This window comes from Trachemys scripta, chromosome 4, assembly GCF_013100865.1.
Source record: "Trachemys scripta elegans isolate TJP31775 chromosome 4, CAS_Tse_1.0, whole genome shotgun sequence".
NCBI lineage: Eukaryota > Metazoa > Chordata > Testudines > Emydidae > Trachemys > Trachemys scripta.
The window spans coordinates 140,975,294-140,999,480 of record NC_048301.1 but is presented as its reverse complement, the minus strand read 5'-3'; the positions used below and the strand labels follow the sequence as shown (position 1 = coordinate 140,999,480).

General features: G+C 48.4%; 1 protein-coding gene across 2 annotated transcripts; it reads right to left on the bottom strand.

The window, feature by feature from the left end:
• Positions 1 to 1,707: 1,707 nt before the first annotated feature.
• LOC117876260 (NACHT, LRR and PYD domains-containing protein 1b allele 2-like) lies at positions 1,708 to 23,809 on the bottom strand. 2 transcript variants are annotated; one of them, XM_034768227.1, is made up of 12 exons: positions 23,195 to 23,809; positions 22,264 to 22,374; positions 21,275 to 21,340; positions 20,666 to 20,728; positions 19,694 to 19,776; positions 14,247 to 14,311; positions 12,880 to 13,103; positions 10,006 to 10,076; positions 7,277 to 7,405; positions 6,161 to 6,302; positions 4,044 to 4,085; positions 1,708 to 3,745 (listed from the first exon to the last, which is right to left on the bottom strand). In XM_034768227.1, exons 1-12 carry the CDS (start codon positions 23,295 to 23,297, stop codon positions 3,486 to 3,488), a joined length of 1,359 nt encoding a protein of 452 aa, XP_034624118.1. In that variant the 5' UTR covers positions 23,298 to 23,809; the 3' UTR covers positions 1,708 to 3,485. The 2 variants fall into 2 exon arrangements, with proteins under 2 accessions (XP_034624118.1, XP_034624117.1); XM_034768226.1 differs by having other exon boundaries at positions 9,823 to 10,076; positions 23,195 to 23,442.
• Positions 23,810 to 24,187: the final 378 nt, after the last annotated feature.

Here is a 24,187-nt window from a genome sequence, read left to right as displayed (position 1 = left end):
AGGGCAGCTCGGAATGTCCCTGTGGTGACAGTTAAACTGACACAACGGAGGCACCCTGGGGAGCTGTGGGGGGGATTTGAGAGGGGCTGGGAAATTCAGGGGTGGAGGCAGTTCAGGGGGGCGGTTGCCGGGGGGCAGGAGTAGTTCGGGCCATGAGGCACAGGCTGCATTAGTGAGCAGGGACATTCCTGTCTCCCCCAGGGGCTGCTGTGTGGGACAGACATTTTCCATCTCCGCTGATGAGGACGGGGCCTTTCCCTGGCCGGGCTGTGTTCCTTGGGGCTTCAGCAGGGCCCAGCTCAAGACCAGCTAAGGCCTTTCCCAGGCCCCCGGCCCTGGCAGCTGCTGCTATTCCCTGCACCCCGTCCCATCAGCCCAGCTGGGAACCTCTGTGTCAGCCTGGGGGACTCACAATGGGGCTGTTTGCTCTGCACCCTCAGACCCTGCTTAGTCCCATCCCCCTGCACACCCTGTGATGGGTTCAGTCACAGAGACCCCCTTGGGACTGTCACCTGATGTGCTGAAATAACCTCTGAGACCATTTTCCCTGCCAGCCTGGGCCTCCAGAACCCTGCCTTGTTGAGCCAGACACGCCAGCCTGCCGCAACACAGACCCAGGGTCTGAGCCATGCCCCCTAAAGCTGCAGATTTTAACTGAAAACAGCTCAGCAAGTTACCTGTCTCCAGCACCCAGACACCCAGCTCCCAATGGGATCCAAACCCCAAAGAAATCCGTTTTACTCTGTATAAAGCTTATACAGGGCAAATTCATAAATTGTCCACCCTCTATAACACTGATAGAGCAGTGGTTCCCAAACTGGGGTTTGTTACAGGAGGTTCTCGGTGAAAAATTCCCTAATGGTGGACAGAGCTCTCCCTAGAGACCTCAGGCAGCAAGGGGCCAGCAGCCCAGAGCCCCTGGACTTCCAAGAGCTAAGCAGATCAAAGCAAGCACATCTATCACACTGAGGAGATTTAAACGTCAAGACTCCTTGTAAGAAATGGAAAGGGAGGTTGATATTTTTTGCCGTTTTTAAAATGAAATAGGCAGCTAGTATTGTTTTTAAAATTATTATGAAGAACACGTTTAAGCTTTGTTGTAATGTGCGCTGTTTGCCTGGACTACTCAAGACCTGAATGCTTGTGTAGGAGGAACTCTTTGAGTTGGCTTCTTAAATACCTTCCTGCTGTTTCACATCTGATACTCCTTGATGAAACATAGGAGCCTTGTCTTATAACAGGCTTATTCCAAGTGACACAAGCTACGAAAGTGAGATCTTGGAAGAGTGGTGCCATTTTCATAATGTAAAAAAAATACTGTAATGATAAATAGTAATGAATAGTGTGCAATAAGCATGGATAAAAACAAATTTTGTATTTCCAAGATCACTGCTTTTATAATTTATACTCAGGTAAAGGAGAAATTCCCTGGAAACATTCATTTTTAGAAGGGGGATCATGAGACACGACATTTTAGTGAAAGGGCACTGAGAACCAGGAACCCAGCTCTTTTGAACCATCCAGTGCCCCAGATAATATGGAGCCTCACCACTAAGCACCTGAAGGCCCACAAAGAAGGGAGAGGCAGAGGTGAGGTGTGCACTCGCCTGTGATTTTAAGCACCCCAGCCACTGTTCTGTTCTATCTGCACTATTGCACTTGGAGATTTTTGATAGACTTTTGTTTTAATTAAAGGTTTCCCTCAAGTTGTCAATTCAATTAAAAGTTTATTTTTGTTTTACACAATTGATTGTTGTTTCATAACAAAAGCTGTTAAAACTTCAGTCCTGATGACTCAGTGCATTAACACAGAAAAGCTGTAAAACTGAAATAATTCACAGGGTTTTACCAAGGGTACAGGCAAAGACGGAAGGTAAAACAAGGATTGCCCCAATGTCCCTCTGCCACCACCAATAAACAAAACTGCACAGCTCACAGTTCATTCCCACAACCCCCTCTCCTCACAGGTTGACAGCTGGATACACGGCTGAACATTATCAGGGCTGAACTCAAGATAAGAGCAAATAGGCATCCCTGACAATATTGCCCCGACTGTTTCCATTTTCTGTGGGAAGCCTTGCTGGCTGCTCAGACCTCTGCACAAGTCTCTGCACCTCAACCTCCCACCCATGGCTACGGCCTTCATCCTTCCCCTCACAAATATTGTGCAAAATACAACATGCTGCTATAATCGTTGGAATGCTTTTTTCTACTGCTTCCAGTCTATTCTACAAATAGCACCCCTCTCTTTCAAATAGCCAAATGCACACTCCACTACCATTCTGCAACTACTGAGGTGAGAGTTGAACAGTTCCTTCCTTCTGTCCAAGCGGCCTGCGAATGGCTTCGTTAACCAGGAAGCAGAGGATGAACTGGGTTTCCCAGGATAACTGGAGCAATGCCCATAGTGTTCCTGGGGGCAAGCAGTCCTTTCTCCAATAAGATAAATAGGCCTGAGGTCGAAAAGATCCTATCACCATCGATCCAGCCACCCTGCATTCATGTCTGTAAACATATCAGGTGGTCAACCAGGCCTTGGAGCACTATAGAGAATCCCCTCTCTGTTTATAAATTCTGCACTTGGGTGGAGGGGAAGAGGGGTGCAAATAATAGGCACATGTGATCCATCAATTGCCCCAGTAGAGTTTGGGAACCCACGTGTGCAAAGCCATCAACAGTCTCCTGAGTATGACCAAGCTTTAGAATCCGGTGTGACAGTACATTTTCCTTGGCATCACATACTCACATGACAACGGCTCCATCAATTGACCTTCCTATGTCAGATTGGTTTGCTATGTACTGGTATTATTTAGGGGTGGCCAGATTCCAGATGGCAATGGCAACCTTCTTGTGCACATGTTGGTACCATTGCAGCTCCAGGGTTACAGTGCTACCTCAAGAAAGAGTTGTCTTCCCCATCCAGAACTTCTCTCACCACTGGTGGTCACTCTAGGTCTTCAGAACAATCCTTTCCCACTGGTCTGTGCTGGTTTCCTGCGCCCAGAAATGGCGCTGCATGCTGTGGAGCTGCTCCAGCAACCTGTTTTCTATTATCATGTGTGCGGTGGTGCAGCAGGCAATGTCCAAAGCCAAATTCATTCAGTTGAACAATAGCCCTAGCGGCATCTGTGAATTCCAGGTCGCCAGCACATGGCACCGAGCTATGGGATTTTTCTTTTTTTTAAAAAATTGAACCCGGCCAGCTTTAGCTACGTATCCCACAATTCACAGCGAGAACAATCACAGAATGCACAGTGCTCAGCACCAAGGCAAAGGGGTGTGGGATACCCTCTGAGAATGCTGCACGCATAGTACATAGCAAGCCTCTGCCGTGTACACACGATGCAAACTGAAACGTGGAACAGGTGTCCCATGTGCACACTATTATTGCAGTTTGCGTATTGTAAGTTACCCGATTCACACCAAAAACCTGTGGATTAACCCCTCCCAATGCAAACAATCTCTGAGAGGAGGGAGAGCTGCCTTCATCTATTTCCACTCAGCTCTTCAACCAGGTGTCTGTGTTTGTCCTTCAGCACCTGGTAGAGCTTTTCTTTGCAGTCTGAATTCCAGCTCGGGACCAGCTCGTACAGCTTCCGCATCTTGTCTGGGTTGGTTCTCTCGGCTCTGACACGCTGGTATTGTTCAGTATCCAGAAAGAGACTATGCAGTGAATCCAGGATGCCGTCCACTGCAGTCACCCGCTGGATCAGCTGTTCTCGGTGCTGGTCAACAAAATGTGTGTCTGAGAGGAAGAGAGAGAATGACCTGGGGTGTGTTAGCATGTTTGCGAACATAAATCTTTACACTTCCCTAGTGAGTTTCATCCCAGCACTTGGCAGTCTGGATATAGAGGGACTGCTCACCCTGTGCCCAAATGCAGCCACCTCTGAGGTAGCAATGCTGAACATGTGGACAAAACAAGACCTTAATAAGGAATTTCTCCACCTGATTTCTTTGCTTCAGAAAGGAGAAATCAGCCTGTTTGAGAGAAGAACTGGATTTAGAAACTGTCATTTGAAGCTCTGTGAATCCCTACCCACCTGTTCGCATCTTAGTGGATGAAACAGAAGGCATCAGGTCCTCTGGAAGAAAAAAGGGAAGTTGTTTACTTTTCACTAATATATAATGTGGTGCCATTTTACATTTGATTGCCTTGAGAGGCACTGAGGACTTAGTTTTACACCAGTCACTGAGATCAGAATCTGGCCCTGACTCCACTTGATGTGAGTGGAGTTTCTGAGATCAGAATCTGGGCTGAGCTCTATCCCTGAGGATCTCTCTCATACAGCATCCCCAGTTTTCAGAGAAAGGGAAGTGCCGAAGCTGCCGAGTCTGAACTTGGAAGACTTCACTCCACATTGAGGTGGCCTAAAGATATGAATACGCCGGTCCCCATCCTGTAGTGCAGAGGTCCCCAAACTGTGGGGCGCAACCCCCTAGAGGGGCATGGGGGGGGGCACGCAGAGGGGAAGGAGTGCCAGCCACCACAAGAGGCATGGAGGGAGTACCAGCCAGGCATCCAGCCCCGCTCCACCCCCAGCCTCACTTCTCCTCCAGCCCCAGTCCTGCTTTGGGTCCAGGCCCAGCTCAGCTCTCACTCCCTCTCCGCCTGCAGACAGCTCCACCTCTAGCCCCAGCTCCTTCCCCATCCCCAGTTCCACCCTCAGCTCTGCCTAGTCCGAGCTCTGCTACTGAGGAAGCCTTGGCTGTGCAGTAATGGAGGGAGGGCACGGACAGATTCAGTTACTGATAAGGGGGGGGTGATTGAAAAAGTTTGAGCACCACTGCTGTAGGGAGACCAGATGTCCCAATTTTAGAGGGACAGTCCCGATATTCAGGATTTTGCCTTATATAGGCACCTATTACCCCCCACCCCCTTCCAATTTTTCACTTGCTGTCTGGTCAGCCTGTGATCTGCTACTGAGAAAATCCATGATCAAGAAATGCACTGGCTAGTGTGTTTTGTGCTCTCATGCCCTCTGCTGGTAGGAAGCTGATCGGCTCAAGTGGGTATCATGATCGGCCCTGATAGCCAGGTCGTGGGTATTTGTATTGTACTACACCAAGCATGCAGGCAGTTCTGTTAACCAAATGGATTTTGTTCTTCCCAGAGTTTTGTTTACCCATACTAATCTGTTTCTCCCACAATACCTTATAACAAGTATTTGGCAAAAGTGAATAGAGAACCTATCAAAGACATACATTCATTCTATATCCTAGTGCAAGCTTAGGAGGTTCTTTCATGGACAACTGGTTTGAAATGCTGTATTCAAACCAAGATATGGGAAAGTTACAAGGAAGTATAAAGACAAAGCTGACACAAACTTAACAGAACAAGGAGCAATGGTCTCAAGTTGCAATGTGGGAGGTCTAGGTTGGATATTAGGAAACATTATTTCACTAGGAGGGTGGTGAAGCACTGGAATGCGTTACCTAGGGAGGTGGTGGAATCTCCATCCTTAGAGGTTTTTAAGGTCAGGCTTGACAAAGTCCTGGCTGGGATGATTTAGTTGGTGTGGGTCCTGCTTTGAGCAGGGGGTTGGACTAGATGACCTCCTGAGGTCTCTTCCAACCCTAATCTTCTATAATTCTATGATTAAGCTTTAGGTGGCCTATGTGATGCTTTTCACTTGTAAACAACCAGATTGTAAATATGGCTGATGTGAGGCAAGCCCACTGTGTAAGGTCAGCTTTGTGAGATCACTTCCCAGAAGGCCACGTATGACTACAATCAATATTTGGCTAAGCTGGGTTATTTGGTTTCTTGAATATTTTTCATAACAAACCACAAGTGTAATCCAACAATTGGTTATACATTTAGCAACATCCCTAGACACCTTACAGCTAGTGGGGATTCATCTTCATTCCTGGGGTTGCCCATAGCAGAAGGTGAATGCTATATCCCTGTGGTCACCGTGCAATTCCAAGTGTTCACGTTTTGCAGCAGCAGGACAACAGTGAAGCTCTCATTGGCCACAGATTTAGGACAATAAACTTGAGTTTTGTACCCTTCTGCCTCTCCCATCTATTTCCCAGTCCCCTCATACACTGCCAAATCCTGCCTTGCTGTGCACAGAAGGTATGTGCCAGGCATCATGAGAGATGCTGACTGGGGGCTGCATACACAGATATCTCCCCACTGCCAGGCTGAGTCTACCTGGTCTGATGACAGCCGCCCAGATCAGCTTCTCATCATTTTTCTCTACCAGGCTGAGCTCCAGCTCCTCCTTTACATCCTCGGTGTGGATCTCTGTGAATGGTTGAAGAGCATCTGCAGGTTTATCCAAAAATGGCAGTTCCTGTAGGAAAACCAAGTGTGATATTAGGGGTGACCCTCCCACCTCCAACCCAAGCAAGCAGGGCTGGGAAAGGGGGTGAGGCATGTTAGTCAGAGCTGGTCATAGAAGACTTAATTCCACAAAACACTCTCCAGCCAGCCCCCATCTGTGTAAATATGTTTGGAAATATTCCGTCTCTATGATACGGAACCAACTAGTAGCCTGTGCATTATTCACTAAATATCTCACATCAGTGTTCAGTACTCGGGCTTTGTGATTGGTTACATCAGCAGTATAGTTTTAACACACTAGGGCTACATCTACACTACAGCCAGGATCAGTGCTCCGAGATCAATGCACCGGTGGTCGATTTAGTGGGTCTAGTGAAGACCCACCAAATTGACTGCAGATCACTCTCCAATTGACCCTGGTACTATACCCCCGATGAGAAGAGTAAGGTAACCCATCGACCCCCCGTGGTGTAGACCCCGCGGTAACTCAACCTAAGGTATGTCGATTCCAGCTACGTTATTCACGTAGCTGGAGTTGCGTACCTTAGAGCGACTTACTGCCGTTGTGTAGACCTACCCTAATACTATACACTCCCTTTTCCTTTCATGGATCCCAAAGCCCTTTACTAAGCGAGGCCGGTATCATTATCCCCATTGTACAGATGGGGAAACTGAGGCACACAGAAAGATGGAGGGAGTAGAACCAGTGAATCCTGACTCCCAGGGCTCTACTCTAGCCACTGTACCAACCACTGCAGTCCCTGCAGCACAGTGACCCTTAGTGCTGTGATGGGGCATTGGAGTCAGCAGGAGAGAGTACCCCTCCCTATACTGAGCCCCCCACCTTGCTCCCAGCAGCACAGGCCCCCTTGCACCACACTAGAATACTGGGGTCAGCACTGATTCAGAGAGGAGAGTGCTTTGCCCAGGTCCCTGCAGCCCAGCGTTCTTGAGTTCCATGTTCACTTCCATTATTTTACTTACTTTGGGTGTTACTGTTATCTCCGATGGACTGGACACAATGCAGCGAGAGCCGAAGCACAAGGGTTTAGAGGTGAAATGAGACTTAGACACAAACCATGACCGGCACTTCTCTTCATAGACATCAACTGCCTGTGAATCATAAGGACAATCGTGTCTGGGAGATACAAAAAGAAAATACTACAGCAGTCCCTCAGCCAGATCTGTTAGGGTCTCAATTCCCATTCTCCTCCTACAAAGCAGCCTTTCAGAGAAGAGTCTTGGTTAAAAATGAAAGGAGAAAATCTGTCTGGGTTTAAGACCAGGACTGTGATCTGGGGAGAAGGTTCATTATTGTCATGTTGACAATAAGGTACTGTAATTTGTAGCAATCAATTTAATATGACAGATGTTGCCTTCTTTTATAAATTGACTGCAAACAGACTGATTTACTCAGATTTGTTGTTTGAAATTATTTCCTATTGCTCATCTAAGTTACTGAACCTGTTTATTTCTAGCTTGTCTTGATGCTTAAGTCTGTAGATGTCACAGAGAATGAGCCAGGGTGGTTGTAGTTTTTGATGTTAGTTATCTGAGGCTAGGTCTATACTACCCGCCTGAATCGGCGGGTAGAAATCGACCTCTCGGGGATCGATTTATCGCGTCCCGACGGGACGCGACAATCGATCCCCGAATTGGCGCTCTTACTCCACCAGCGGAGGTGGTAGTAAGCGCCGCCGACAGGAAGCCGCAGAAGTCGATTTTGCCGCCGTCCTCACAACGGGGTAAGTCGGCTGCGATAAGTCGAATTCAGCTGCGCTATTCACGTAGCTGAATTTGCTTATCTTAAATCGACTCCCCCCTGTAGTGTAGATGTACCCTGAGAATTACCAGAGTACAGAACTTGTGACCAGAACAGAGTGGGACAGAGCATAACTCACTCTCTGATACTTCGTGTGAAAAGTAGGAGATCATTTCCCCAGTGGAACATCAACCTCCTGAGAGAAAGTTACTTGCATGAAGAACATGGAGACAACCAGTCTCCAGTAACGTTTCACTATGCTCCTCTTGGCCAGTTATCTTTCTACAACTGATTGCCCTGTTGTGAGATGTTCTTTATTATATGATGGCAAGTGAACACGGATCACACCAATTGTACACGGTGGTTGGTTCTCAGTTACTGTAGAAAGGTCCCTCTGAACCCAGCATTGAACCCTGCACCTGCCTCAGTTTCCCCAGGTGTGCCCCCAGTTTCCCTCTCTCCAACAGTTGACAGCTGGCATCCAATGTTTTATGTCACTGAGATGACTTAACCCTCCAGGTGGTCCCAATATTGAAACAACACACAAATCTTCCACCCGTCTCACCCCAGGAACAGCCCTTCCTTTGAGGGTCTGTCATCTCCCAATATTCATCCAGCCCATCTGGGCTCATCTTCTAGCCCACCTGGGCTCTCCTCAGTCCCTTCATCTTCCTCTTGTTCATACAGGTAGCTGGTCCCCAGCACAGGATGGCAACACAGGGGGAACACAAACCCTCCCTCCCCTGTGACTTCTCAGCTCTCAGAACCCTACACAACCAGGTGTTTGGCCCATAATCTAGACTGCCTGGCTCCTTCCTAGTGCCTCTTCCTACACACTGCCAGCCCTCAAGCTCTGGATGGAACAATGAGTCCCAGGTCTACTCTCCCTACTGTCTCCATGATCTGCTTCCCCTTTGCCCAAAAACTGCGTTTATCCCCCGAACAGGCCTGATTGTGTCACATGACTCTGTCTAGTGACTCTACCCTTAATTCCATTCACCTGGGGAGGTGGGCCCCAGCCCCTGTTAATGGCCAGCTCACCCCCTGAGAGTTGTGACAAGCTGAGGACTCTGTGTGTACAACTTTTGAATTCTGGTTGATATTATGGAGCTATTCTGAAATGTTACTGTGGAATACTGTGACAGCACCAATGCCACCCTGTGTGTGGACCCACCAAGGGCTAGCAGGGCTGGGTCAGATCCTCCTAGAACAGATACAACAGGAAGGTACTTACGGATAATGATGGTGCTATGACTGAACAAAAGTTATGTGAAAGAGCAACTTCATCCCAAGAGAAAAGATACTTCCTCCTCTGTCTGAGGGGGCAGTTTTTGAAGCAGCTGAAAGTTACCAAGAAACAGAACAAAGAAAAGCAGATGTTGGAAGGGGGGATATAAGCTAGGGAGACCCACAGGAACCTTTGAGAAGGACAGAGGAAGGTCACATGAGCTGAAGAAGAAGGCTAGATGAGAGAGAAGCCACCCAGCATGGAGCAGCTGCAAGATCTGTCTGTTTTCCTGAGCCTAGACGGTCTCCCAAGGGAAGGGTGAGCTAGTGAGGGGCATTGCAGCTAAGATGTTTATTGTTTTCTATATGATCTGTGCTCTCTTGTGCTTTGTATGATTAAGTGAAAGAGCAATAATGAGTTAGGCTTTGGGAAAAGTGTCTTGTGTGTGTTCTGTGCTTCACAACAGCCCCATTGTCCCTGAGAGAGTTAGACTGTAACAGGGTAAGTGTGTGTTCCCATAAGGCTCACACTACAGATTACCTTGACCCGTGAGCCGTCGTCAGGTATCAGGTAGAGGTGGAGGGTTAGATTAACTCTCTTTTGTGCCTGGTAGAGCAGTACATTGGAATGGATCGGAGTACGCTGATCAGAATTATTCCTCCTCCAAAACACTCCAATCGGAGAGAAGCTGGGGTTCTCCAGCACAGCGTGGAACAACCTCACCTGCGTTGGGTTCTCCAGGATCATCCCTTCATCGATGAAATGGGCAATATGCATCCAGGACTTGTCGGCATCTGTCAGTGGGTCACAAAGCAAGTGAGGCTCCGTTAGCCTGTCTGCATTCTGCATTCAGAGAGGCAGTTTGTCCACCTGAGTTCTGGAAACACCCATCCCTGTAGCTCTGCGGGTGGCTTGGATTCTGCACTGACCTTCACAAGGTCCCTCTGGCACCTTCCCTCCACTGCTTTCCCTGACCCTCCAATTCCCAAGGACAACTCAGCCCACTGCTCGCCTGATTGTGTATTAACCCCCGGATATGCAGGCAGTCTGTCCTGATCCTGGGTCCTATAAGATCTACACTCCTGGGGCATAACCAAAGCTCACAGTCCAGTTATTCTTTGCCACTTAGGGATCTGGGGCAAAAATCAGTACTTGGTCCTGCTAATGAAGGCAGTGGGGCTGGACTCCCTTCCAGTTCTAGGAGATAGGATATCTCCATTAAGTTTATTTATTTTATTTATTTATTTAAATTACTTTGAGAGGTGAAAGAGCTGGATGAAAGGGCCTGTGTTAGCAGCACACAGCAGTGTAGGCGGTGTTAAGCTAAGGTTTCCTTATAATGGGAAATGTAAGATCCTGTTTACAATTGCTTATAATTTTGAAAAACTTTAACCATTTGGACTGAAGTTTCCCATGTCGGGTCCCTGCTTCAGATGGATGACTCTTTTTGTTTTATTTTCTTAATTTCAGCAAAAATGGTTCAGCCATTTCCAAGAATAAGATTAAGGAAAAATGACATTGTTTTGCCAGTGTTAAAAATATTCTTATTGTTTGTGAAGCTCAAACACCTCCATGATTAGCAGCAGGGGCTTGAAATTTGGCAGGGGGTTGCATATGTGGCAGGGTTGTGCTTTATGCTGTTCCTATGAAAATTCACCCAAGTTTGTCCGAGTTTGCATCTCACCTTATACACGTTCACTAGAAACTTGTTAGAGCGTGCCAGCTAAACCCCGATGAGTCATAGAATCATAGGATTGGAAGGGACTTTGAGAGGTCATCTAGTTCAGTCCCCTGCACTCATGGCAGGACTAAGTATTATCATTCTAGACCATTCCTGACAGGTGTTTGTCCAACCTGCTCTTAAAAATCTCCAATGATGGAGATTCCACAACTTCCCTACACAATTTATTCCAGTGCCTAACCACCCTGTTAGGAAGTTTTTCCTAATGTCCAACCTAAACCTCCCTTGCTACAATTTAAGCCCTTTGCTTCTTGTCCTATCATCAGAGGTTAAGAACAACAATTCTTCTCCCTCCTCCTTGTAACAACCTTTTATGTACTTGAAAACTGTTATCACGTCTCCTCTCAGTTGTATCTTTTCCAGACTAAACACACCCAGTTCTTTCAATCTTCCCTCATAGGTCATGTTTTCTAGGCCTTTAATCATTTTTGTTGCTCTTTTCTGGACTTTCTCCAATTTGTCCACATCTTTCCTGAAATGTGATGTCCAGAACTGGACACAATACTCCAGTTGAGGCCTAATCGGTGCTGAGTAGAGCAGAAGAATTACTTCTAGTGTCTTGCTTACAACGTTCCTGCTAATCCATCCCAGAATGATAACTTTTTTTGCAAGAATGTCGAACTGTTGACTCATATTTAGCTTGTGATCCACTATGACCCTAGATCCCTTTCTGCAGTACTCCTTCCTAGGTCGCCATTTCCCATTCTGTATGTGTGCATCTGATTGTTCCTTCCTAAATGAAATACTTTGCATTTGTCCTTATTGAATTTCATCCTATTTACCTCAGGCTATTTCTCCAGTTTGTCCAGATCATTTTGAATTTTAATCCTATCCTCCAAAGCACTTGCAACCCCTCCCAGCTTGGTATCATCTGCAAACTTTATAAGTGAAAACTCTATGCCGTTATCTAAATCACTGATGAAGATATCGAACAGAACTGACCCAGAACTGATCCCTGTGGGATCCACTCCTTATGCCCTTTTGCACTGGGCATGCTCCAACCTGGGCCTGCAGGTTCTGATCTGTGCTCTCCCTGCAACTGATCCTCTCAACAGCCAAGGACTGCTGTGTCACCAGAACTGAGAGCAGGGAGCTTCTCTCTTATGCTATCAGTGCCCCCTTGTAGGCATCCAGGCACCGCAGAGGAGGAGGCCTTCTGACTGGAAATCAATGGGACAAAAGCCAGATCTGGGGGAGAGGCAGAGAGAGCAGGATGGGATGAGGAGCCTGAGGGTGGGCCACAGGGACTGGGAACAGGTAGTGGAGGAGAGGGGGATCAGATCTGGGGGGCAGTTGGAAAAGACTAGGTCTGGCTAGGCAAGGAAACTGAAACAAGTAGTTGGAGGGGGGTGGAGAGGCAGGGCTGGAACAGGGACAGGCTGGGAGGGATGGGAGCAGAAAGGTCTGTGACCATAAGCCAACAGTCCCCTCCAGAGCCTGGAATGTAATCCTATATTCCCAATTCTCAACATTCTTCTGCTGTCAGCAAATCATTGCGTTACCCATGGGATAAGTGTGTGTCCCCATCCCCCTCTAGTGTCTAATCCACATAGAAGATGACAACCTACTATTGCTAACAGTTAGTCACAGAGGGGGCTGAATTAAGATTGCATAGGCAGCCTTAATTCCAGCATTTCCTTACTATTGAATGCTCGACTTTGCAACCTTAAACATTCTTTTAACATGTCATTACATTAATAGCGGTGATTATGATGTTCTTTAAGGGTGTGATTATGACTCCTGGGCACTATTCACTGGGCCACTCTGCTTTAAGGTTACAATCAAGATTACCCTTATTGTTAATACTATTACAATGGTGATTAAAGTCACACTGTTGTGTCTGATTCCAACTATACCTCTGAGACACAGGAAGTGCGGGAGGTGAATGGCTGCCACAGTCTCAGTCGGTTCCACTCGGATGTCAAACAAAGGGCCAGCCACCATCCATGGCTCCTGCTGCGATTCAGTCAGATGCTGCCTCCAGGAGCCGTATCCATAGCGGATGGTCACTGCTGCCCTCACCTCAAACTCCAGTTCAGTTTCAGGGCAACGGAACCAGCCTGCCCTAGAGAAATGAACCCTGCGTTCCGGGGGTGACAAGAGGAGGGGAGAGCAGGATTAGACAATGCTCGATATAACCAGACCAGCTTTTGGTCTAACTTGTAACAGGTGGTACCACTTCCATTTATCATGGTCTTTTCTTTATATATATATGAGGAGGAAGATAGTAAAACTCCTTTTCCCTTCTCTAGCACCTAGGGTCCAAGGACTCCAAAGTGATTTACAGTTGTTAATAAATTCATCATTGTAAATCCCACTAGGAGATAGGTATGTAACGTTTTACAGAGGGGGAAGTTGAGGAACACAGGGGAGGGGCAGTTAGTTGCTACCCAGGGCACACAGATAATCAGTGGCAGAGTCAGAACTCCTGAGTTCTGTCCCTCTGGTCTCAACACCAGTCCCCCCTATAGCCAAGGCTAGAACCCAGGAGTCCTGATTCCCAATCCCCCTGCTCTGACCTACTAGACCCCTGTTCTCAGTCATGAATACATTTCAGAGGTTCCTCTTATAACATACAAAGGCTCGAATCCCCCACCCTGGCAGTGTCTGTGGGGGTACAGCCCTGTGCTATGAGTTGGCAGAATGTCCTAAAGTGTTTTCTCCAATAAAATAGACGGGTCCTCTCCAGTGAAGGAGTCAGCCTGATCTACACCAGTGGTTCTGAAAGCCAGTCCGCCACTTGTTCAGGGAAAGCCCCTGGTGGGCCGGGCCGGTTTGTTTACCTACCGCGGCCGCAGGTTCGGCCGATCACGGCTCCCACTGGCTGCGGTTCGCAGCTCCAGGCCAATGGCGGCAGGAAGTGGCACGAGCCGAGGGATGTGCTGGCTGCCCTTCCCGCAGCCCCCATTGGCCTGGAGCGGCGAACTGCGGCCAGTGGGTGCCGCAATCGGCCGAACCTGCGGCTGCGGTAGGTAAACAAACCGGCCCGGCCTGCCAGGGGCTTTCCCTGAACAAGCGGCCGACCGGCTTTGAGAATCACTGATCTACACCACACTTAATAGTGCTTTACTCTGTTTACTATACTGATTGTATCGACTGTATCTGTTTATATTGAGCCTGTCTCCATGGGACGCTGTGCCCTGTGTTATAGGGTCTGACCTGTGCTCCCAGATGCAGACAGCTGCAGAGGGGATGAAACCAAACTCCCAGCCCCAGTTCTCACCTGTACATTTCCTGGTTCCCATCTATGTCCTGAATAATCTCTGGTTTTATTTCTTCTGGAAGATCCTAAAACACAGGAACAGGCATTAACGCAGCCCTGTTGGGGATTTCCCTGAGGATTATAGTGGACTGTCAGGACTGCTCTAGCTAAGGTTTACATCAGCTTTCTGTTTACGCTTGAGTCTTCTAGATCCACTAAAATCTACATGGTCATTCAGATTGCCTTGACATTTGGCGTGCTTTGTGGGACTGATGGCTGAAGATGGTTAGTGATCCAACTGACCATGGGTTCCTAAGGTACAGCCCCTAACAATGGTTTGCCTAAAGCCCATGAATTCTATCCATGTATTTTCCCCCACAGATAAGGCTCAAATCAAGGCCAGGATCGTTACATGAGGGTCTCAGTCACTTGAGAGTTACCCACAGAGTGACTGTCACCCTGTAGCTCATGTGGGAGTGCGACAGAGTGCTGGGAGTTCACAGGTGAGCAGGGCTCTGATCACTCTGACACCTATTAGTTCCCCTGGAGAAGGCAGACTGGGGTAATGGAAACTACTGATCTAATTAGTTGTGATTACTAAAGAGCCAATTAGCCCATCAATTCAAGACTGATCAGAAAGGCACAGAAGGAAATGAAGGGAGGAGAGATGTCTAGCTGCCTAGTTTTACAAAGACCTCAGAGAAGGGGGAGCTCTGCTCCTCTTAGATCAAGGGGAAGGACAGAAAGCCCAGAGGACACTGCAAACAGCATTGCTGCCTGGGAGTGTCGAGCTGTTGGTGGAGGGAACATAAATCAATGGCATGGTGTGGACACACAACCAGTGAAGTCAGGGTGGTTTTTGTGGTATTAGAAGGCAGGAGCATGGAATGGGCCCTGCTACAGGGAGCAAAAGTCATAACGTTAGCAGCAAAAGAGTTTAACTCTCATTTTAGGGTCATCCTTAATGCTCCTGAGCTAAAGGGATTACACTGAGCATAGGCAGAGAGAAAGAGACTAAGAGGATGATAGTGAACCCCAATTCAAAGACCTGCATAGCTCAAGGGGGATATTTCAGGGATGGTATCACTGGTGTACCTAGGTACTGCGTTCAACTACAACCATAAGCAGAAATCTGAAAAAAGGAGGCAGGTTGCTACAATCTGCCTCTCTCAAATGTTTGTTTGTTTGTTTTTTGTTTGTTTTTTTATAGGGGAAATGTGATCTGTGTACAGTTGAACATTCAGAAGGTGTTTGAGCTATTTTTAAAAGAAAATAAGTTACACATGCAAACACTTGCTGGGAGGGGAGTGGGCATAAGGTAGTAGAGGAGAGGAGGATGTGGAGCTGCAGTGAGGGAAAAGGAAATTATGAGGAGGGGGTAGGGTGACCAGATGTCCCGATTTTATAGGGACAGTCCCGATTTTTGGGTCTTTTTCTTATATAGGTTCCTATAACCCCCCATCCCCGTCCCGATTTTTCATTTTTGCTGTCTAGTCACCCTAGGAGGGGGTAAAGGTGGATGGGTGCTAGGGGAGAGGGGTTGGCATGCTTGGGTCAGGGGAGTGGGTAGGGATGAGGAGTGGAGCAGTGGGGGGGATTAAAATGGAGGGGTGGCAAAGTGAGGGGGAAAGATGGGGGGCACCTGTCAGGCCCACGTTCCCTGGTTCTGTGTCTATACCAGGATCTCAGGGGGACTCCCCTTGTCCCCATGTAAGCTGGGCCCAGGGGGCTATCCCCTATCTCTGGCCCCTATGTGGGAGCCAGGATATGGGGGGCTGTCTGTAACAGTGCACCCCATAGCCATTATAGTGATAAGATTTGGATATCGTTATGATGCATCTTATACAAGCTATGTGAGGTGTCCGTTACCGTTTGCTGAATATGATTATCCTATTTGTATAAATGTATCATTTTTGTATCTGAAGTTATGGATATTGGCTGTATACCTGTATTTCAAATGTGTTTGCTCCTGTGGTAACACCCACAGGGTAATTTGCATCCAGTCTGGCCAGCACATTGTGAATGGAATATTCAAGTTGAATGGCCCATTGACAAAGAATATGGACCAAGGAAAAGCTTATCCTCACCTCTGGATGCTTCAATTAGCCTGTAAATAATGGCTGCCATGACTCATCAAAGCATGCAAGGGCATGTGATGAGATCACATGATACTGAACTCCATGTTGGTACCTGTATTTGTCCACAAACTGTGTTGGGAACTTGGCTTGGAACAAAGGGGTTCCCACCATATGGAAAAAGTTATAAAAAGGGGAGGTGATATCATCAATTGGCCTCACTCTTCCCACAACTCAACACCTGTAAATAGTGCTGGAAGAACAAAGACTTTGAACTAGGGAAGTGCTTGTGCCAGGCAGGAAAGAAGGAAACCTGCTTGTGTATGAAACCTGGATGGATTGTTTATACAATCTAACAGGGTGAGACACTGCTTGATTCAAATCCTATCTAGTATATCAGGCTTAGATTGCATTTTTGTTTGTGCTAGGTAATCTACTTTGATCTGTTTGCTATCACTTATAATCTTTCTGTAGTTTATCTATCTATATCTATATATACACATTTTACCTAAAACAGTGTGGTTTGAGTGTAGTGCTTAGGGGAAAATCTCAGCTCAGGAACAAAAGTTGGTGCATGTCCACTTTCCTTTGTAGAAGTGGCAGACTGAGTAACACCTTATATACTGGTCAGGCTTTTGACCAGGGCGGGACAGGAGAAGCTCCAGCATCCTAGGCTAGGGAACTAGGGTATTTTGGCTGGAGCCTCTCTATTGTTGGTTCATGCAGTGACTAACAGGAGTATTCATTAATGGAACTGGGTGCGGTCCCTGCCTGTGGCTGTTTGTGGGAGGGAAGCTTGGAGGGCTTTGCAGCTTCTCACAGTGTGAGAGGGAGCCCAGGCTGGTAAGAAAGAGGGATCAGCAATACCCCAGTTCCAGGTTGCATCCCAGGCGAAACCTCTCAGGGTGTATCAGCCCCTCTTCTTGCCCCCCCCCTGTAAGCAGGGATAGGGAGGGCTCTGTCCTTCCGTGGGTGACAGAGTGGGTGGGGGAAGGGGTCCAGTTGGTGGGGGAGATGAACTGGGTGAGCCTGAGGTATGGCTGGGAAGCCTGGCTGAAATGTGTGTGTGTGGGGTGGGGGCAAGCTCAGGCTACATTAAAAAAGGTAGTGTATGGCCCTAGAGCAAACTGCTGCTTGTGATACGTTCACACAGCAGCACAGGTCAGGAGACAGAAAGGAGCAACTTCTTACATGTTAATGGCTTCTACAGTGCAACTAATGTCTTAATGGGATGGGAAGGGTGAGCTGGCAATAGTGGTGGGACTACAAGTTGTGGAGAATGGTTGTGCAGAGTCTGGAAAAGGAGAGGTGCCCAGTCTCTCCACTCAGCTGCCTAAAGTTACTGTAACAATCATGGAATAAAACTGCCTAGGTTTGGGACGCAAACCATGTCTGAGATTTGTCTCACCGACCCCTGTTAGCAACTGCACATTGCAAACATTTCACAGCATGGCCTTTATCCCCATTCCACTATAACAAAATGTACGGTGGGGAGCAAAAGCACTGAGGAATCACAGAGCAACTGTGTGGCCTCGTGGAGAAACCCTTGGACTGAAACTATTCATAACTCTGCCACTGGCCCGCTGGATGACTTTGGACAAAACATTGAGGCACAGAGATGCAGTTTCCCATTTGTGCAATGGGGATATTGGAGTAAAGTTCATGGAGATCTATTGATGAAAAGTGCTGTATAAAAGCTAGGTCTTTTTTGTTATTACCTACCCCCAGTAGTGTATCAACGGCAAACCTAGGCATGCTGAACAACTGTCTAAATGACCACTGACTCCTACAATATTTCTATTTTCTTTCTTTCTTTCTTTTTTTAAAGTCGGTAATTCACTAAAAAAAGCCTACAATAACGCAGAGCATAAATTGCCTCATGCTCTCCCAGAATGTTGAATTCAGCAAAACTCAAGCCTCTGCAAAGCAGAAAATACAGAGTTAAGGTAAATACATACACAATCTTAACTCTGCCATGCTGGAGCTGGCACTAGTCACTAGCAATTATCTGCATGCACTCCAGCTGCATTCACTGTTAGGTGTAGCTGTATTGAATGATGGAGATGTTAGCTGGAGCAGGTTGGTGTGACTGTGATATGAGAAGATGTGGGCCTGAGCCCCTGGTATGTGCTCAAAGAAAAGAGGTGCGTGTGTAACTTGAGGATAGATCACTGGCAGGACACGGTTCTTCTTGCCATGGGGACTGTCAGCAGTGAGGTGGGATACGAGAGCAGTCTGTGTTAAATGAAGGGTAAGTGAAAGCAGAGCGATAGATGGAATCCTGTGAGTAAGAGATGTAACAGAGAGAGTGAAGGAATTGTAAAATTGAACAAGTGAGGGGTTGTTTCTGGGGAGCAGGCTCAGTGTTTGAGCGTTGAGCAGGTGCATGCAGCTCCTGTTGAATCCAGCTGTGACAGCTGGGTGGTGGGCAGCCAGACCTAGTGGTCAGAGCCACAGTCACAAGACAGGTGACATGAGCCAGCTGGGTCAGGATACCAAGAGATCAGAAGCAGGAGACAAACTGGAGGTCAGGAATCATAAGCCTGATATGAAGAGTCAAGCTGGATCTGGCTGTCAGGAAATCAAGGAGCACAATGCACACATTCCAGAGTGGAGTCCAGTCATTCAGACAGCTTTCTGTTCCTGCTGCTGGTTGAAGTAGGGCCACTGGGCCAGTCTGCAACTTTGGGGCACCAATAATTGGATCTCAGGGGCAGAGCCTCACGCTGTAGCTGAGCTTCATGGGTCCTAGGTAAGCCAACATCAGGACCCATGTAGGAGGGCTGGAGGGTGGCTGCTCCCCTGTAGACTGGGTCTGAGACCTGTGGGTCATGACAAGATCTTACCAAAACCAAATTCTACCTTGACAAAGAGAGTGTGTTTGCCTCAGTGCTACATATGTGATGTGCACTATCAGTAAAGGCAGAATGCAAGTATGGGCATATTGGGACAGTGTCCAAAAAGGGTGGAGTTAAGGTTGTGGGGGCAGGTACCTTAAGGCTGTATTTTCTGGTTTTTAGAAGTTTGAGTTTTGCTGAATTTGGCGTGCTGAAAGGGCACGAAATACCTCTGGGAAACCTTGATTCTGTGTTCAGGTAGTTGTTATTGTTTTCTGGTCAGCGAATAGCTCTGGCGAGGACTGAACCTGGGCAGGTGTGGGCAAGTGCTCAGCTGGGGGCTCTTTCTGTGGCCTGGGAGCCTGGCAGTGCGGCTGGCAGAGGGAACCAGTGATCAGCTGGGACATTTCCCAGGTGACCAAGATGCCCCAGGTCTGAAGAGGCAGGGAGAAGATTCTCTGGTATAGTTGAGAGAGACAAATTTCAAGGGAGATCAATAGACCAACAGACAAACAGGGTGGGGGATGGGGAGAGAAAGAGAGACCACAAGCCCCACCTTCTCCTCCTCTCTGGCACACCAGTTACATTTGTGCTGTCCTCTGAGGCAGGCAGTGGGACTCTGACTCCGGCTGGTCTCACCTGTGGCAGAGAGGGGGGTAAATGCCCTTTCATGTGTCACATTCTTGCAGCACCAAATAACAAGCCCCCTCCATCCCTGAATCAGAGTGATGGGACCTGAGCATTTACACTGACAAACTGCCCTGCAGACGGGTCTGTTCTGTGTGTCTGCCCAACTCCAAAGCTTCTGCTATGTAGGGAGCGCTGGGCTCAGGAGGCCTGTGGGAAGAGCTGTGCACTGGGGGAAGAGGCTGGGATGGGGCAGATGGGGTCAGGGAAGGGGATCATGGAGTCGAGAGGAGAGGGAAGGATGTGGACTGGGGGAGTGATGGGAGGGGGAGCCCAGAGAGATCCTGCAGGCACTGGAGATTATACCTGATGTAGGTGACGGGGGCAGTGGCAGAGTCTGAGCAGGGGATGGTCAGAGCTACAGGCCAAGGGGACTGTTTGGTTGCTCTCTGCTCCACCATGAGCAAAGCCCATCAAACCACCCCCTCTCCACCCTCCCAGGCAGTTTTAACCTCACTTATCTGCAGCTCCTGCCACAGAACCAGTGGAGGGTAGGAGGGTCTGTTGGCAGATGATCCCTGGGGAGGGATGAATTATTAACATACTGTCATCTTTCCCCAGCCCTTTCCATGCTTTCAAGGAATATACGGGCAGTCACCTCTGGGGTGGGACACAGCAGCTGGCTAACAGCTGTACAAATAGGAGCTTGGGACAGGAAGTGAAAGCACAGCATGAATCAACAGGACTTTGAGGCTACCCGCCTGTATAGCATTGGGATTGTCGGGAAGAAAGAGCAAACAGGGGCCCCACTGGTCCTGTGAAGACAGAATCACCTTTGGCTGCAATGGGCCAGTGTGTATGTTAGATAAAGAGGAGCAGAGCTATATTCTGCTCTACCCACCTCTTGCCGCCTTTATCCCTGCAGCAGAACTAGAGTGGGATTCAGTCTCTTCACTGGTGAATCCTGAAAAGAAAAATGGAAACTGACAAAATTCCAAACACTCTGAGCCAGATTCTGATCTCAGTGACCCTGGTGTAAATCCAGAGTGACCCCATGGATGACAATGGAGTCAGGGCTAGATTCTGATCTCAGATACAATGATACAATTCTGGAGTGACTCCAAATGGACTAACCCCAGGGTCACTGAGATCAGAACCTGGTCCTAACTCTGCTGACCTTAGTGGGGTCTCTCAAGATATCCCCAAATCACCTTAGCTCTGCGCTCATACAGGAGGAGGTGAATAGCTTGAAAACTGGTATTTTAAGAAGTCAGAGGTAGTGAAATCCAGGACACTGCCCATGTCTAATCCAGGCTGGGGAAAATGGATCCAGTCCCAGCACCATGTGGCACCTTCCTTAGGGAAAAGTCCAGAAGGACTTTAGAATATTAGCCCAGGCCCGTGAAGCAACAGTGTTGTGACACCCAGGCCTGGAGCTGTTTTTGTCCAACCCTGCAGTGAATTTCCACTGGGGCATGTTCCAACCCCCTGGGCAATTGTGCTCACTCACCTGATGCTGATGTCAGTTCTTCAGCGGAAATTTGATCATGAAGAACTTCCATGTGACCTGAATGTCCTATGGATGAGAGAAAGAGCAATACAGCATTTTTCCTCAGTAGATCTCATAGCACTTTATAAAGGAAGCCGGTGTTTTTTTCAAACTGGGATTGATGTCTGGATCTCAGTGGGATCTACAATACAAATTAGATTTAACCTTTTTGCTTCAGTCATTTTGAATCCAGACGGTCAAAAAACAGGGAAATAAAATTGCAAAAATGGCTGAATTTTCCTCCAGCTTTTTCATTAAGATTCAAAATTGTTAGAATCTGACACATTTCAACCAGCCTTATAGAGACCGATCTCTGATTGGGCACCTATAGGTGTTTTCACAATTCTAATAGTAATAACTTGGTTAAAAAAAAATTAAAGTTTTTAAAAAGGTGTGTTTTTTTCTTGACATATTTTTTGCTAGTTCATGACTCTTAAAAAAAATTCCCCAAATTTCTCTCATTAAAATTGCAAGTAAATTTTGAAATTAAAATTTTGAAATCTGAAAAATACTGACCAAGCTCTAGTTTGAGACTTGCCTACACAAACATTTAGTTCACAGCAAGCCGGGTTTAAATCTACCCCACATTGAGCGTCATTGTGGACCCTGCTACTACACACTACGGAACTTTTAGTGCACGGCAGCAGGGTCCACATGGACATGTAGTGCACTACAGGCTAGTGCGGGGTAGATTTACATCCCAGCTTGCTGCAAACTAAGTGTTCATGTAGAGAAAACCCTAGTGTTAGCCATGAAAAAATATTCTTTCTATAACAAAGTGAGGGACTGTGAGTGATGGATGGACCTCTCTTGTGAGTTATAATTATCGGAGATGGATGCGGGGGATGGCGGGAAGGGATGGAGTGGGGGAGTGAGAAAATGTGAGGAAGGGAGGAGGGATGTAACAGCGAAGGAAAAGGAGCGTGGGGGGTCAGAGAGAGTGAACTCACCAGTGGGGGCAAGACTGTGATGGGCTTGTCCAGTGACTTGGCTGCCCTCACCCGGGAACACAGGGTGAGCCTTGGAGGCGTAAGACACGGGGCCCTGGTTCCTCATGGAGTCTAGAGAGCAAATGAGAGAGAGCAAGTCACCCACAGCCCAGAGCCCCCCATGGGTGAATCTCCTCATAGCCCAGTGCGAGTGACAGCTGCTGAGCTCTGCATGGGGCAGTAGGGAAAATGGATCCTGCCCCCTTTCTGATGGATTCACTCATGGACACAGTTAATAGATATACAGCCCTGGGGAGCTAGGACGAGAACTGGATCAGACCAATGGACCCATCTAGCCTGGGACCCCACCTGCTACCTGCCACCCCAGATCAGACTCATGGGCCCATCTAGCCCAGTATCCGTTGTCCCCTGCCACCCACCCACCCACTTGCTTTTAACCTAGTTCTGCAATGCAGCCACGTCTGGGATGGGACATGGCAGCTGACAAACAGCCACACAGCGACACTGCACAAAAGGGAATTGATGGCAGGGAGTGAAAACCAAGTGTGAATCCACCAGTTTTTGAGGCAGAGCAAAACCCTCATTACTTCTATCAAACTGGGGTTGTCATGAATAAAGAGCAAATACAGTGGCCCCATTGGTACGGTGAGGGAAGAAGGACCTTTGGCTGCAATGGCCCAATACACATGTTAAAGGGGTTGTCTAGATGGCCAGTTAGTGCCTGGCAAATGGGTATAAACCTACAGCACACTAGCCTGCAACTCTCCAACTCAGATGTTCCCAAACTTTTTTTTTTTTGCTGAGTCAATCTGGAGATTCATGTTGCTTGCAAGGCCCCTCCCCCCCACCCCACTTTTTCTATGGGGGCAGGGGAGAGGGGTGCCCTGTACCCACAAGGGGTGCCTGGTACTTCCTTTGGGAAGATACTTACCGTGTTGCACTGGAGGAAGGCAACTGGTCCCTGCCGTGGTAGGGTCGTCTCGTCTGTCTACACTCAGCTCCCTGCCTGGCCTCCAACATGCCCCTGTGCGCATGGAAAACAAACAGCTGAGCTGAAAGGCCAGGGTCAGGGGGGAGGACACAGCTACTGAACAGTTCCCTGCTGACCCCAGCCCTTAAGTGCAGTCCTGTTCGCTTGTCCTGTGCAGGCTCTTTCCAGCAGAGGACAGGGCTCTGTGCCCTGGAGCTGTGGTGAAGGGCCGGGGTCAGCAAGGGGCTCTGTTGGCAGGACAGTCACTAGTCCCGTGTGCAGCTTTCCACTTGCCAAGTCCCTGGTGGGCTCCCCAGTAGAGGTGGTGGCTGCTGCAGCTGCTAGGGCTGGGCCAATACCTGTCCCTCGGCCCCTCCTCCCTCGGGTTTCCAGGGTGGGCAGCGCTGGGCGCGGAGGCTGCCAGGCGCAGAAATGGGAACAGTCGCGGTGGACGTTGACATTGACCCACAAACTGTATGGCCCGCTGAGGTGAGTCAGGGTGTTGCTGCTGGGCTGGCCTGGGCCCCGCCACGCAGGGCTGGCATGAGCTGCACAGCATCACCGTTTGCCCCTGCCGAACATTTCTCCATGCCCTCTCTCGGGGGGGGGCTGCTCCACAGTTTGCAAATCTATGCCCTGAGGAAAGAGACTTTTTAAAAATAAATGGCAATTCCTGATTTTAGTGCTTCACAGGCTAGTGTGCGGCACGCAGGTCCTGGCTCCACCTCCTCCCCACCCCTTAAAAGCCCGGACAGGGTGAATTGTCCCCCGGGGTCACACAGAGAGCTGCCCCTCTGCTCCCTGGAGTGCTGGGGCTGTACCCATCCTCAGTCCTCGCACAGGGGACACAAGGGACAAGACTCGTTTGGGTGTCCGGCCCCCCCTCCATTTCCCTCCTCCCCCCAAACACACACACAACCAGCAGGGACAGGACACAATCTAGGTCTTCATAAC